General features: G+C 42.6%; 1 protein-coding gene across 1 annotated transcript in view; it reads left to right on the forward strand.

Moving 5' to 3' along the window:
* The window catches only part of LOC135516059 (TBC1 domain family member 22B-like), a 186590-nt gene that overhangs the window by 88567 nt on the left and 80981 nt on the right, over positions 1-17042 (forward strand). The window contains exon 10 of the mRNA XM_064940060.1: positions 725-831. Coding sequence (XP_064796132.1) covers positions 725-831 — 107 coding nt within the window. The remainder of the gene's footprint in view (positions 1-724; positions 832-17042) is intronic.

The raw sequence follows: 17042 nt of genomic DNA on the forward strand, positions 1-17042 counted from the left end.
ATCTTACTTTGGCTGCCTTTCCTTCCAGTTCTCTGCTGCCAATGACTGGAACGAACTGCAAAAATCACTGAAGCTGGAGACTCATATCTCCCTCACTAGCTTTAAGCACCAGCTGCCAGAGCAGCTCACAGATCACTGCACCTGTACATAGCCTGTCTGTAATTATTTATTTATCTTGCTCCTTTGCACCCCAGTATCCCTACTTGCACATTCATCTTCTGCACATCAATCACTCCAGTGTTTAATTGTTATATTGTAATTACTTTGCCACCATGGCCTATTTATTTACTTTTTCTACTGTATTATTGACTGTATGTTTGTTTATTCCATGCGAAAGTCTGTGTTGCTGTACTTCTCGAACTGCTTTGCTTTATTCTTGGCCAGGTCGCAGTTGTAAATGAGAACTTGTTCTCAACTAGCCTACCTGGTCAAATAAAGGCGAAATACGTGTATTTTTTATTTTTATAATGTAAGTAATGTGTGTGTGAATGGGGGTGGAGAGGAAATTGACACATTAACAGGTGTTGTTAGAGAGACCCTCCATGAAGCGCTGAGAACAACCATCTGTACCACTACACTTCATCAAGGAGAGAGACTCCCCAGGCTCTCTTCAAGAACATCTTTCTCTTATTTTTTCCCCCAGTTTAATAGAAGGCCCCTGCTGTGATGCTGGTAGACCCAATTCACTCTTATTTTCACCCTCTCTCTCTCTCTCTTGGTACAGAGGAGGAGGTGGAGAACTTTGATGTGTCCAGCTTGCAGGAGGAGACTTTGCGGAACATCGAGGCTGACAGTTTCTGGTGCATGAGCAAGCTGTTGGACGGCATTCAGGTACATGGATTCTCCTTTCCTTTCCGCTGTTTACATTCACTGTGTGCCTGTGTGTGTGCGCTTGTGTATGTGTACCACCGCCCCAGGAGAGAACGGTTAGGCATGTGTATATTTATGTGTATGTGGAGTAGTAGTTCCAGGGGTGCAGGTGTGTGTGTGTGTGTTGATTTGGCCACAAACATGATTGCATACAGGTTTAGTCACAATAGGTTCCCCTGTGTGTAGGTTAGTTGCTCCCTCCCACCTTCCCCCTCTGTTCTATCTCCTCAGAATTAGAGTGTGTGGTACATATTCTCTTTCTGCACTGTGCCGTAGCCAAATACAGCCTTTTACCCGTCAGCCTGGTGGCGGGCAGCGTTGAGCATATCACCCAGGGAACTGGTCCGCCTCCTCACTTTCTCGCTCTCTTTGTCGCTTATTGATTTACAGCCATAACATTAGAGCCCCGTGTGTGTGTGTGTATGTGTGTGTGTGTGTGAGTGCGCCCGTATGTGTGAGCATTCGAGTGTGTGTTTGGCCTTGATGTAAATGGCCCCATATACAGAGTTAGCTAGGCAGTGGAAGAAGGCAGGTAGGTGGCAAGGCTATATTATCCATACAGCCATTCAACAGAGCGGAGTGTTGCTACTAGCCACACGCCCGACACTGCTCCCGGGTGTTGCCCGCTTCCACCGTTTTGTCTCGCTGTGTTTTTTTCTAAACACTCGCTAGGGATGAAATGTTGTGTAATTACACCAGGGTGCGGAAGAGGATTCGATTTACTTCAACTAGTACTCTCTCTCGTTTTCTCCGTCTCTCTCACTCGCTCTCACTCGCTCTCTCTCGCTCTCCCTCGCTCTCTCTCTCGCTCTCTCTCACTCTCACTCTCTCTCACACACACACACACAGATTGCCTTTTTGGCATGAAATACAATTTGTAGATCTTGCCAAAGCAGTATAGTTGTACAGCATTTCAGTAAATACAATGAGGATAATTAAATGTATTTTACTTAACCTTTATTTTTATCAAGGAGTCATACTGAGACCAATGTCTCTTTTACAGATCAGCCCTGAATGACATACATTACAGAAAATGCACACATCAATAGAAATAGAAAATGCAAGCAGAAAGAAGAACACGATCATAAAAAACAAACGCTTTCATCAGTGATTACGGTCCTCAATCTGTTTTCTGAATTGCCCTCGAGTACCCAAAACTTCAAATTTAAGAACATTTTGAAGATAAAAAAAAATAAAAATAAGATGCACGAACTTAAAGCTGATTTACCGAACTCAGTAGAGACCAAAGGAATTTCCAAAGTTATCCCTGAAACCGGGTGTGGTAACTAGTATGTCTAAAGTTTAGTAAAGATGTTGGGTACAGTGGGACTTTTTGTTAAAGGGATTTATAAATTAAAACATAGCAATGTATCAACCTAGGTTACATCAAAGACGGCCAGTCAACTTTCCGGTAGAGAATGCCTCGATGAGCACTAAAATTGTCACCTGTAATATAGCTCTGTGCGCTATGATAAACTGCAACTAACTGCTTTAATAAAGTGGCAGCTGTGTTCATATACAGTTGAAGTCGGATGTTTACATACACTTAGGTTGTAGTCATTAAAACTAGTTTTCAACCACTCCACACATTTCTTGTTAACAAACTATAGTTTTGGCAAGTCGGTTAGGACATCTACTTTGCGCATGACAAGTCATTTTTCCAACAATTGTTTACAGACAGATTATTGCACTTATAATTCACTGTATCACAATTTCAGTGGGTCAGAAGTTTACATGCACTAAGTTGACTGTGCCTTTAAACAGCTTGGGAAAATTCCAGAAAATGATGTCATGGCTTTAGAAGCTTCTGATTGACATAATTTGAGTCGATTGGGGGTGTTCCTGTGGATGTATTTCAAGGTCTACCTTCAAACTCAGTGCAACCTCAAGTCTGTTTCATCCTTGGGAGCAATTTCCAAATGCCTGAAGGTACCACGTTCATCTGTACAAACAATAGTACGCAAGTATAAACACCATGGGACCACGCAGCCGTCACACCGCTCAGGATGGAGACTCGTTCTGTCTCCTACAGATGAACATACTTTGGTGCGAAAAGTGCAAATCAATCCCAGAACAACAGCAAAGGACCTTGTGAAGATGCTGGAGGATTCAGGTGCAAAGTATCTATATCCACAGTTAAACAAGTCCTATATCGACATAACCTGAAAGGCCGCTCATCTATGAAGAACCCACTGCTCCAAAACTGCCATTAAAAACCAGACTACGGTTTGCAACTGCACATGGGGACAAAGTGAATGAATGAAATGAAATGCCCTCTGGTCTGATGAAACAAATATAGAACTGTTTGGCCATAATGACCATCGTTATGTTTGTAGGAAAGGGGGGGGGGGCTTGCAAGCTGAAGAACACCATCCCAACCGTGAAGCACGGGGGTGGCAGCATCATGTTGTGGTGGTGCTTTGCTGCAGGAGGGACTGGTGCACTTCACATCATAGATAGCATTATGAGGACGGAAATTGATGTGGAAATATTGAAGCAACATCTCTAGACATCTGTCAAGAAGTTAAAGCTTTGTCGCAATGGGTCTTCCAATTGGACATTGTCCCCAAGCATATTTCCAAAGTTGTGGCAACATGGCTTAAGAAACACAAAGTCAAAATATTGGAGTGGCCATCGCAATGCCCTGTCCTCAATCCTTTAGAAAATGTGTGGGCAGAACTGAATATGTGTGTGTGAGCAAGGAGGCCTACAAACCTGACTCAGTTACACCAGCTCTGTCAGGAGGAATGGGCCAAAATTCACCCAACTTATTGTGGGAAGCTTGTGGAATCAAACCTGAAACGTTTGACCCAATTTAAACAATTTAAAGGCAATTCTACTAAACGCTAATTGAGTGTATGTAAACTTCTGACTCACTGGGAATGTGATGAAATTAATAAAAGCTGAAATAAATCACTCTCTCTACTATTATTCTGACATTTCACATTTCTAAAATAAAGTGGTGATCCTAACTGACCTAAAACGGGGACTTTTTACTCTGTTTAAATGTCAGGAACTGTGAAAAACTGAGTTTAAATGTAGTTGGCTAAAGTGTATGTAAACTCCCGACTTTAACTGTAGATGTTGCCACTGTAGTCTAGTACTGATAGAAACATCAACTGAAAAATCTGTTTTCTACTGTTTAGCGGTTGGCAGTGCCTATTTCTATAGAAGAAGCCCATTTTTATTTTGTTTATTTATTTATTTTTCTTCCATTTTTGCAGGTATTTTGTTTTAGGGGGTACTCTCAGCTTCTTAACTTACTCATCAATTTGCTTAAAAAAAAATAATGAATACAGTTCATTTGAGTAGTAATAATAATTGTACATATAATCATGTATACAGGTACAACACTACTGCTGTTGTATTGTGTAATCTTCAATAGATACCTTTTAAGATTATAAAAGAAAAGACGGAATGGGAAATAAATAAACAACAAAATGGACATGCATGATGGTTACACTATTTATTACTTATAAGTTATATACAATGTAAATACTACATGGAATTAATGGTCATGGGATGACTCTTAGGCTATGGCAATCATATACATACTGTATCTCTCGTTCTCTCGCTCGCTCTTCTCTCTCCCGCTCTTTCTCTCTCCTCTCTCCTCGCTTACTTCTATCATCTCTCTCCTCTCATCGTCTTTCCTGGCCTCTTTGTATCTGTCATTCAGAAGGCAGTCTCTCCTCTCCTTCACTCCAGTCTCTCTCTACTCCAGAGAGGGCCATTTGTATGCTGGTGACTCACCTCTCTTCAGAGGTAGCAGTGCATTAGGATGCACTCCCAGCCAGCTACCCTTTTGTGCTGTTTTGTCCCTAATTACCGCAGTAACTTGTGTGTACAAAGCTGATTCGCGCAGGCACTTGTGATTTTCTTCATAACTTCACAGTATACTCAGTTATAACCCAGGAATATTCGTACTTCACTTTTATACAGTGTTTAGAGGTGTTTGTGTGTGTCTGTGTGGGGCTGTGTCTGTGTGAGAGAGAGAGAGACAGGGACTGCCTCTGATTATTGCAGTAGAAAGGAATGCTTACTTTGAAGATTATGACACCATAGCATTCTTACATCTCCACGGAATGATATAAGATCGTGATGAACATATCATAATAGGTGTTAAGCAGTAAACAACATTTTGTATCACAGCAAATTGCTTTTTTGACCTTGATCTTTGGACATTCAAGGACAATACAAAGGATGGCTAACAACACAAAGGATGTGTCCCATATGGCACCCTAGTCCCTACATAGTGCACTACTTTTGACCAAGAAGTGAACTATATAGGAAATAGGGTGCCATTTGCGATGCAGCCTCAATGAAGCTAACAACACTAGATGGCATTGCTCCTAGTATAGAAAGCAGACTGCTATTATTGAAATCTTGGTTTCCTAAAAACTCTAAAGTAAAATTCACAATAACATCCAGCTTTCAGACAGCTTTCTACAGCTTTCTGCCCTGAAGGCAGTACACCACAAAAACACTGCTTCATATAGCAATGTACAGTACTCAATGTGTATCACGTGTCATATTCTCTTTCATTTTGCACCAGCATGCATCAGAATCAAGCATGAGACTAGCTAACTAACCCCATCTTCTGTTTAGCTCTTCTTCTATTGCTCTCCCGCACCACTTGATGCCATTTACATGTCACAATGACCTGTGTGGAAGCTAACATGCATTTCTTTAATCCTTGCTGTTTATGTTGAGCATTAGGTTTAGAGACAGATGGAGAGACTTTACAGGCTTTGATTCTGCTCCCTAGAGGCTCTTCGTATGGCACTCAATCAACGACACAACAAGACCACTCCTCTCTCTCTCTCACACACACACACACACACACACACACACACACACACACACACACACACACACACACACACACACACACACACACACACACACACACACACACACACACACACACACACACACACACACACACACACACACACACACACACACTTGGTGAACTCACACAGCTGTGGGTACACTCACACACATCACCAGCTGTTTTGATGACTGATATGTGAACGGTGCAGCCTAAACCCCTGTGATCCGCTGAAGCGGGACACGGCACCACGCTGCTGTTTGCTGAACGCCGACCTCGGACCCCTGTGTTGGGCCCTGGGAGACCCCATCTCTGATTAGCACGGCTAGGTGATCTGTAAACAGATGTATGGTGTCATAGAGAGGAGAGCAGCTCTCTCAGGGAGGGAAGGGGCCACACAGCTTGCTTGTGAAGCTGGTTATCAGAGTTGGAGTCTTTTAGTTGGTGTTTATTTGACCAAAATACCAATAAAGGTGCTCTATTGAAGTGCACTCACCTACAAACACCTGGATTTTCTCTAGGAATTGATCATGTAATTGTATTCAGTAGCAAGACAAAAGAACTGACATACATCCTTTGAAAACACCCTATAAAACATCCGCACCCAAAGAGGGTAATGGCTTTCTCGACCCCACCCCACTCCTCTGCTATTTAACCCCTGCACTCCCCGTCTCCTCTGTGGCTATTGTAGTTGTGGGTATCAGAGAGAATAAGTTAACGGCTGGGACAGGATGGATAACAAACTAGCTAATTAAGGTGCTAGAGGTGTTCAGGCCCGTAAAGATTGTTTAGAAACCATTAGGGGCAAAATGACGTGCCCCTACCCCTCTCTGCCACACACACATAATTAGATATAGACAAGGTCACAGGAACCACACACAGGCACACACACATGCACACACACACCCTCTCTCTGGTGCTCCTGTAGGAACTGCTGCTGTCGACAGAATGTAGTAGCATTTACGCTGGGACAAAGGAACCAAAGCACGCTTTTATTAAATCTCCTAAATAAATAGGTCCCTTATGGGGCCTTGTCGCTAAAACACATTCAGTGATATTAATGAGCCACTTGTTTATATAGCCTATTTTTAACGTGCTCTATAGCTAACTTAACAGAGAAGGAAATTGGAAGCATTTACCTCAGAGCCCCTGGAGATTAGTGGTATAAAACACTGTGAAAGCCACTGTGAGAGTAGTATCAGATCTAGAATAGAAAAGGCTTTTCTTTCCGTAATATATTAATAAATTCCTCTCAGCTTGAACTTTAAATGGAGTTTAAATGATTTTCCAGCAACTAGGTTACTTGTCGTTACAATGGCCTTCTTTTTAATTGAGCTTTTCTGTTGTGTTAGAAAAACTAGTATTGGCGTCTAGTTGTTTAGTCATGGTTGTTTAAAGTGCCATTTGTTCTGTTGTCTCAGTCTTTCCGAAATCTTCTTGTCTGTCTGGATTAGCTGCTTACAATTTTGTCAGTAATCTGCTGCACTAGTTAACTAGAAGCAGACAGACACACAAACATACAAAGAGGTTAAACACTGGCTAGCTAGCCCCACACACTAGGGTTGGGCGGTATCCAGATGTCCATATCTTCATACCGTCCTTCTCTCACCCCGGGATTTACGGTATTAATGGATTAATACACAAGTAATATCACATTTTCATGGTGGCTGCTAGCTAAATATGCTAATGAGTGCAAACAAAAATAAAGAATTGTAAAGACAGGCAATCCAGCTCATAAATTTGTACATAGGTTTGTACATAGAAGCTACCAAATTATATTTTTTGTGAGTTTGGACATTTACAAGCGAATGTGAACAAGAGACATTAAAAATGAACAAAGTTTTGACGCATGCTTGTCTGAAGGAAGAACATTACTGGCTCTGGAGCAGCATGTGTACACGCTGTGTCACGCTGTGTCTTTGTGTGGCTGCCAGCCAAATAGCGTTGCACTTCTGTTGTCATCTGTTGAAAATGAAGCTATTTTCTGCCGAATGTGTTGCGCTTATATATTTTTATAGCAGCGATCTACCTCCCCAAGCAAAGTGAGAAGAATTAGAGCACCACATTGAAGCTGCCCATCAACACCCGTTCGGGGTGGTGTTGTCATCATGTTTGACAGTCTCCTGGAGGGGAAGATGTCTTTTCAAGAAATGGCCATATCACAGCCTGCCGATATGGACAGCCCCATCAAGAGGATCCTCCTGGATGATGTATTTTGGGAGAGAGTGGTAAGCAGCCCGAAACTCCTGAAACCTATAGCGTTAGCCATTGCACGGATTGAGGGAGACTTCCTGTCTGATGTTCAGACTCTGCTTGCAGATGTAAGCGAAGAAATCCGTACTGCCCTGCCCACTTCACTGTTTCTCCAAGCAGAGGAAATGTGAAGGAAACGTGAAGACCTCTGCCTGAAGCCCATACATGCCACAGTGTCCATGTTGGACCCCAAGTATGGCCAGAGCATCCTTTCTGGTGCAGAGATCAACAAGGCCTATGGTGTCATCACTACTGTGTCTCGTCACCTTGGACTGGATGAGGGCAAGGTTCTTGGCAGTCTGGCGAAGTACACTTCCAAGCAAGGGCTTTGGGATGGAGATGCAATATGGCAGTTGTGCCAACATATCTCATCAGCCATCTGGTGGAAGGGACTTTGTGGAACTGAGGCTTTTCCCCCTGTTGCCTCCATCATCCTCCAAATCCCACCAAATCCCGCCTCAGAGCGCAACTGGATCTTTTTAGGGGAGCACACACACACACCACTCCACAAATTTCTTGTTAACGAACTATAGTTTTGGCAAGTCGGTTAGGACATCTACTTTGTGCATGACACAAGTAATTTTTCCAACAATTGTTTACAGACAGATTATTTAACTTATAATTCACTGTATCACAATTCCAGTGGGTCAGAAGTCTACACTTAAAATTCACAGTGGTAAGAAGTTTACATACACTTAGTTGACTGTGCCTTTAAACAGCTTGGACAATTACAGAAAATGATGTCATGGCTTTAGAAGCTTCTGATAGGCTAATTGACATCATTTGAGTCAATTGGAGGTGTACCTGTGGATGTATTTCAGGGCCTACCTTCACACTCAGTGCCTCTTTGCTTGACATCATGGATGGGAAAATCAACAGAAATCAGCCAATACGTCAGAAAATAAATTTTAGACCTCCAAGTCTGGTTCATCCTTGGGAGCAATTTCCAAATGCCTGAAGGTACCACGTTCATCTGTACAAACAATAGTACACAAGTATAAACACCATGGGACCACGCAGCCGGCATACCGCTCAGGAAGGAGACGCATTCTGTCTCCTAGAGATGAATGTACTTGAAAAGTGAAAATCAATCCCAGAACAACAGCAAAGGACCTTGTGAAGATGCTGGAGGAAACAGGTACAAAAGCATCTATATCCACAGTAAAACAAGTCCTATTTCGACATAACTTGAAAGGCTGCTCAGCCAGGAAGAAGCCACTGCTCCACAACCGCCATTAAAACACCAGACTACAGTTTGCAACTGCACATGGGGACAAAGATCGTACTTTTTGGAGAAATGTCTTCTGGTCTGATGAAACAAAAATAGAACTGTTTGGCTATAACGACCATCGTTATGTTTGGAGGAAAAAGGGGGAGGCTTGCAAGCCAAAGAACACCATCCCAACCGTGAAGCACAGGGGTGGCAGCATCATGTTGTGGGGGCAAAGTGAGAAGAATATATGTATGGTGGACATTCCTGCAGTCAACATGCCAATTTCACACTCCCTCTTGTGGCATTGTGTTGTGTGACAAAACTGTACATTTTAGAGTGGCCTTTTTTATTGTCTCCAGTGCAAGGTGCACCTGTGTAATAACCATGCAGTTTAATCTGCTTCTTGATATGCTACAGCTGTCAGGTGGATGGATTATTATCCTGGCAAAGGATAAATGCTCACTAGCTAGGAGAAGCTTTTTGTGCATATGGCAAATTTCTGGGAACTTTTACATTATGGGATATATCATGTTTATATTTTTGTTCAGTATGATTTGGCAATCTAAAATACTTTTGCTGACATGGGCTAATTGGCTGACTATCAGTGACTGACATAACAAGAGAGAAACTGTTGACGCACAAATAAATGTTTAAATTGCACCTTGTGTATTGTACTATTCGAACTCGCAACAGTAAGTTGAGACCTGGGGGGAATTGATCCTTCAAAAGGAGGCCCATCCCTGACATAGCTAGAGCGGTGGATTAAGAGCAAGGTGTGTGTAATGTCTGTCTCACAAGCAACTGGAGAGACCACACACAGACACTCACTTGACTATCTGCTGGTTTAGCTGTGAGCTAAAGGGTCCCTGCTGTGGGAGGCTGGTGCAGCCTGCTGGTGCAGCCTGCTGGTGTAGCCTGCTGGTGTAGCCGGTGTTGAGGCGATGTAGTGAGAGGTGCAGTGGGTTGCTATCCTGTTATTACTGCTCCGGGATGTTTAAAATGAACCGTGACTCATAGCTTCTGCTCGGGTTCAGCTTGCTCCTGTGTGTGTGGGGGTGGCTGTGGTTGGAGCCTAGGGAAGGGTGATGCCAGTCTTTGTTTGGGGGAATATCTCACCCTAGCGCACCCCTGCTAATTAGATTCATTCAACTGTGCCCAGGAGGAGGCGGGGGAGACATGGAGAAGAGCCAGAGCCAGGGAGAGGGGGAGAATGAGAGTAAAGGAGAGGGAGAACAAGGCTCCAAACATTTTCAGTTGGTGGCACCAGTCCATAATTTGGTTGCACCCATTTTTCTTCGCAGCATCACGTGATAGAGCAACATTTTATCATCTTATAAAGTTATTCAGTTCTTTATTAAAATGTGTAATCGACTACTGAGATGGTATTCAATAATAAAAAATAAAAAAAAATCATCAATTTTCATCTATTCATGTTTCAAAATATTCTAATTTGCAACCTAATCCAGTGGGTCATGCATTTTGGGTAGACAATTAAGCTGTTATATTTCACTGTTAAACCAACTCTAAATATACTGTAATACCCACTAATAGCCATGTATTAGTCTAAAAGTTAATGTAATCTCCAAAAACCTTTGCAGTTGTAGCCTACCACCCAATGAGGCCTATGCAATCACAATGGCCAATATGCATTTATCACACTCTATCTCAAAGCCATATCAAATGTCTTGGTTGTAAAATAGTTGCTATTGAGCTCAAAATTGAGCTGATTTTTTTTAAAGTACAGAAAGCTGAGAACCTCCTTAACTGTGACAACAGGATTGCTGTGTTTTCCCCGATATTGGATTTTAAAATGTTATACAATCAGAACCACTTTCTTTTCCTCCCAGAGCAGGCAGACACTTTCTGAGGATCATGAGGATCATGAGGATAATTTACTTTTTTAATTTACTTTTCTGTTTGACTAAATCCTGGTTTTAGCCTCCTCAAAATAGGAGGTGACCATGTAAAAATGTGCAGCTCGGCCAATTCTAAATTTAGGTAGGATAATGAAACAATTGGGATGTAAGGAGAAACATTGGGAGCGAGACTCGGGTTGAGGGAGGGGGGAGGGAGAGTGGCAGGCAGGAGGGAGGCAGAGGCTGGAGAGACTGAGTGAATGGAATGAGACTGGGAGGAAGTGATGGGGACCTGTGAAGGCAGTGGGAAGAGGGCTCTCTCCCCTACCTTTTTATTGACAGCTGGATGCCTCTTTTTCAGCTCCGCTAGCTACTCAATCACACAGCTGATAGAGAGGCCTGTCACTCATATTCTCCTTGTTTCTGACACACACACACACACAGCCATCTGCAGGTCGGCAGAGGGAGCGATAGATGGAGAGAAGGTTGATGGAGGTGCGTCAATATGGCTTTGTCCTCCTCAACACGCCTCCTGTGTGTTTGTAGGGGTCTGGTTGTGTGCATACAGCCCGGTGTTCAGCAGGTCTATTGTGACTCAGGGTTATCTGTAGCTGTCATCTCTGCAGCAGACGCCTCCAGCGACAAACAGACAGCCAGGCACACTTTCTATGTTGTTCACTTTGTTGATAGGTGCCAACACACACAATAAATAGCCTCAGTCTACAAAGATTGTGTTTTACATTGTTTAGCCACTAACAGAATAGAAAGGGGAAGAAATGGCTGCCCTGAAAACCTCATTAGCCATGCATCGATCGTGAGAGTCTTGTCATTCCTGGGATGAAAAAGGGAATAGTTGTCATTGTTGGTGAGGGCAGAGACGTGACAGAGACAGACAGTGACCCAATGGCTCAGTTTTTAGTTGAGAATAACAGAACAGCGAGAATATAAAAGAAGAAGAACAAAGTGTGGAATGTGGATATTTCCTGCCATTGCCTCAGAGGATCAAAGCTACGGTCAAATACTTTATCACAGACAATATGGCTTTGTGGAGATATGGGGAGCGAGAAAGGGAGGAAGAGAGAAGAAGAAGCGAGGGATGGTGTGATGGAGAAAGGGATGGAGAGAGTGTGATTGAGAGCGAGGGCAGTACAGAGAGCGAGGGTAGTACAGAGAGAGAGAGGGCAATAGATTTATTTATTTTATTCGTTATTTTACCAGGTAAGTTGACTGAGAACACATTCTCATTTGCAGCAACGACCCGGGGAATAGTTACAGGGGAGAGGAGGTGGATGAATGAGCCAATTGTAAACTGGGGATTATTAGGTGACCGTGTTGGTTTGGGGGCCAGATTGGGAATTTAGCCAGGACACCGGGGTTAACACCCCTACTCTTACGTTAAGTGCCATGGGATCTTTAATGACCTCAGAGAGTCAGGACACCCGTTTAACGTCCCATCCGAAAGACGGAACCCTACATACACAGGGTAGTGTCCCCAATCGCTGCCCTGGGGCATTGGGAGATAAAGTGAGAGAGCGCTAGGGAGGGGAAGAATCAGATATGAGAGACAGCATCACACTGTCTTCATACTGAGCTGGACAGTCTAGATCACAGGGTATCATGCTATGGGTCAGGTTAAGTGTACCATAATCCTTACACTTGCGCTGTGGCCTCACTCCATACTTCCCCAGTGCTCTGCAGTAGGCCAGGTATTAAGCATGCTTAGCCTGTTACAGTTACTAGTTACCTGTCCACAATTGTAATCGGTAAGGTAACTTTTGGACTACCCAAACTCAGTAATGTATTCAGATTACTTTCAGTTACTTTTAGATTACATTCCCCTTAAGACAAAACATTATATTACTAATTCAACAACATCTGTTGCAGGATAAATCAGCGTTTAGAGTTTACATAGCTGGCCATAAATGGATTTAGCATTTTACTTTATGGGTTGGTTATGTAGACTTCTTCTCACTCATTGCTTTATTCTGCAGATATTAATACGATTTGGCCATATCTTTACATTAAAAACCAAAGTCTGTCAGATTTCCAGTCATTACAATGAATTTAATACCTGTTGGTCTTCAAGAATAAGACTTGGAAATATGGAATTATAGATTACCCCAATTGTTTTACCTGCGCATAACCCAAAAACGAAAGACTTATTAGCCAGCCCTACTCTGTTGTTTATGATTTTGTTGTCATGGAGGACTGATTGGGCTCATTGCTTTGATTTGAAAAGTAAACGCTGCCCTCGGAATATCATGTTTTGCACTACCGAAAAGTGCAATATACAGTACGTGAAAAATGAATGCCATAGGTGCATTTACTACATATTTATTATTTATGTTTTTGTTGTTGACACTTTGATGTCTCTCTAATTTGCAGCTGTTTAAGAGTTTGTGCATGTGTCCGTTAGGCCCTCCCTATTTACGACTCGCTGCATGAAGCAGTGCTTAGAGTGGACCAGAGAGACCGGTACAGTAGCTACTTCGTTAAAGCAGGGGATCTTAAAAGCTGACGTACTTATTGGTGCCTGTGGGCTCTGGGTTAGTCTTAATGCATGCTTCAAACTGGCCTACTGCTCACTCTCTTAATAGGTAATTGCATTTAGGGACAGAGAAAGAGGGAGGGAGAGCGATTAAGCGTATTATGGTCTGTTGACCCGGGGACATGGCTGCTGCACGTGTGCAGATGGAGCCAGAAAGTCTCAATCCCTACTCTCTCTAATAAGTCAGACCGTAACACATTAAACTAGATATGATCTCACTGTAGTGATTTCAGGGGATTCAGAACACTCACTGTTAATGTGGTTAGGTTAGGGAGATTACTGTCTAGTCTGGCCCTGTAGCTCTACTATATGAAAATGGACTGACTCCTGCTGAATGGAGTTAGATGAGGAGTAGAGGTAACTCTAGGGAGCAAGGGAGGGAGCGAGGTAAGGAAGAAACAAAGGAAAATGCCTTGACCCGGTACTGCTGTGTACTCCTGAATCCATGCCAGCCATTGAAATATCATTTATATGTGTCAGCCTACGTGATATCCTTGTCACATTTTACATAGTGTATTATTTTCTTGAAGTAGCTTCTTTATAGCTGGGCTGTACAGTAGCACTGGAAGGTCACAGTGAAGGGAGAGGTGATGGTAGGCCAAGGTTTCTATCTCTCTCGCTCTCTATCTCTGCCCCCCCCACCCTCTCTATCTTTCTCCATCTCTCTCCCCCTCTGTCAGTAGTGTGTTGTATCCAGAGGCACTCCTGTATTCATGGCCACAACACTCAGGCACCAGAACGCTCACTGCAGGATGCGCAGCTGAGCCTGAAGGTCGGGCAGCAATTGTTTATCGCTTAATGTCTCTCGCTCTCTGTCTAAAATGTCTCTCGCTCTCTGTCTAAAATGTCTCTCGCTCTCTGTCTAAAATGTCTCTCGCTCTCTGTCTAAAATGTCTCTCGCTCTCTGTCTAAAATGTCTCGCGCTCTCTGTCTAAAATGTCTCGCGCTCTCTGTCTAAAATGTCTCGCGCTCTCTGTCTAAAATGTCTCGCGCTCTCTGACTAAAATGTCTCGCGCTCTCTGTCTAAAATGTCTCGCGCTCTCTGTCTAAAATGTCTCACGCTCTCTGACTAAAATGTCTCGCGCTCTCTGTCTAAAATATCTCACGCTCTCTGTCTAAAATGTCTCTCGCTCTCTGTCTCGCTCTCTGTCTAAAATGTCTCGAGCTCCCTGGGTCTCGCTCCCTGGGTCTCGCTCCCACACACACACACACACACACACACACACACACACACACACACACACACACACACACACACACAAAATTTGTAGTAACTTAAACTTAGTGCCCATGATTTTATCATTTATAATTTCGTAAATGCATGGTTGATCTAAGGCCTGTTGTGAGGTTGCTGCTTTTTGTCCCCGAAGCCCTTAATCAAATAATACATTATTTGATTACTTAAATGTACATTAGGATCAAAACTGGGATTGTATGTACATGTGACTTGCTCCACTATGTTAAGTCCACTTCCAATGACAATTTGTACATTAGGACAAACCTCAAACACGTGACTTTTTAATTTCCAATTACTGTTCGCCTATGTCATTAGCACACCCATATGCACTCTCTAAATGGAGCTTGTTATATAAAGTTGATCGTACATGAGCCCATTAGATGGATACCCTCTTCACTATGCTATAAGGAGACATCATTAGCTCTTCAAGAGCTGTCATCTATTCATACTGTGGCTAAAGGCGACATCAATGGATGTATAATGGTCTCAGTACTTTAAGAGGAACTGAACCAAAAAAACGTCTTCTCTGGTTGAAAAGCGGCCTATGTGGCATCGGTAGTAGTTGTCATGACTCTCCAGACAGTGGATGAAAGGACCCATCAGCTAGGCAAATGTTTAAAGATAGCCAGACCCCCTCTCTCCCACAGAAGAGGGGAAGGGGGGCTGTGCCGTTTATGATACATTAACACTGGATCGTAAATTTAAGTAGGAGGGAACTTTCCCTCTCTGCCTTTCAGTATCGGGCTCCCGAATGGCACAGCGGTCTAAGGCACTGCTTCTCAGTGCTAGAGGGATCATGACAGACACCCTGGTTCGAATCCAGGCTGTATCACAACCGGCCGTGATTGGGAGACCCATTGGCCGAGCGTTGTCCGGGTTAGGCCCGTGTAGGCCATCAATGTAAATAAGAATTTGTTCTTAACTGACTTGCCTAGTTAACTTCTTGAAGCTAGTGGGCACTATTTTTATGTTTGGAAAAATAACGTTCCCAAAGTAAACGGCCTCTCTCAGAACCAGATGCTAGAATATGCATATAATTGACAGATTAGGATAGAAAACACTCTAAAGTTTCCAAAACTGTCAAAATATTGTCTGAGTATAACAGAACTGATATTGCAGGTGAAACCCTGAGAAAAATCAAACCAGGAAGTGGCCTCTATTTTGAATACTCCATGTTCCATAGCCTCCCATTGCTCCATTTAAAGGGATATCAACCAGATTCCTTTCCCAATCGCTTCCTCAAGGTGTCAATAGTCTTCAGACATAGTTTCAGGCTTTTATTTTGAAAAATGAGCCAGAACGAAAACATCGCGTCAAGTGGTCACATTAGTTTTGCTCGGGCAACAGAATTTGGACAGCTATTGTTTTTCCCTCTCCTACTGTGAAAGACATTTGCGTTTGATGTATTATTGATTATATATTTTAAAAACAACCTGAGGATTGATTATAAAAAAACGTTTGACATGTTTCTATGGACATGGATATTGGACATGGATATTATTTGGAATTTTCGTCTACGTTGTCGTGAACGCTCTTTCCTGTGGATTTCTGAACTTAATGGAACTAAAGGAACATTTGTTGTGTAACTGGGAGTCTTGTGAGTGAAAACATCTGAAGATCATCAAAGGTAAATGATTAATTTGATTGCTTTTCTGAATTTCGTGACCTAGCTACTTAATGCTTAGTGTACATAATGCTTTGTTATGCTATCGATAAACTTACACAACCGCTTGGATTGCTTTCGCTGTAAAGCATAATTTCAAAATCAGAGACGACAGGTGGATTAACAAAAGGCTAAGCTGTGTTTTGCAATATTGCACTTGTGATTTCATGAATATGAATATTTTTTAGTAATACTATTTGACTGTGGCGCTATGCTATTCAGGGGTTGCTGATGACAATTATCCCGCTTAAGGGATGGGTAGCGTCAAGAAGTTAAATAAAGGTTAAATACATTTTAAAAATCCACCAAAGAAAGGCCTTTGTGAACAGAAGACCTTTGCCGCCAAAAATAATGAACTTTGGAACGATATTCAATAGATAGGGATGTTAAGAATGGTTGGTGGGGATCTAAAGAATAATCATGCCATATTGTTTATTATTTTGTGATGTTGTTAAGGGTGGTATAACAAAGTAACTGTAACTCTGGACGTGTACGCTTTCTATGTATCAAGTTTACATCTAAATGTTGTGTAAAATATGTGATTAAATATGAGAATACTTTGTGAAAA

This window comes from Oncorhynchus masou, chromosome 27 (assembly GCF_036934945.1).
Source record: "Oncorhynchus masou masou isolate Uvic2021 chromosome 27, UVic_Omas_1.1, whole genome shotgun sequence".
NCBI classification, from domain to species: domain Eukaryota; kingdom Metazoa; phylum Chordata; class Actinopteri; order Salmoniformes; family Salmonidae; genus Oncorhynchus; species Oncorhynchus masou.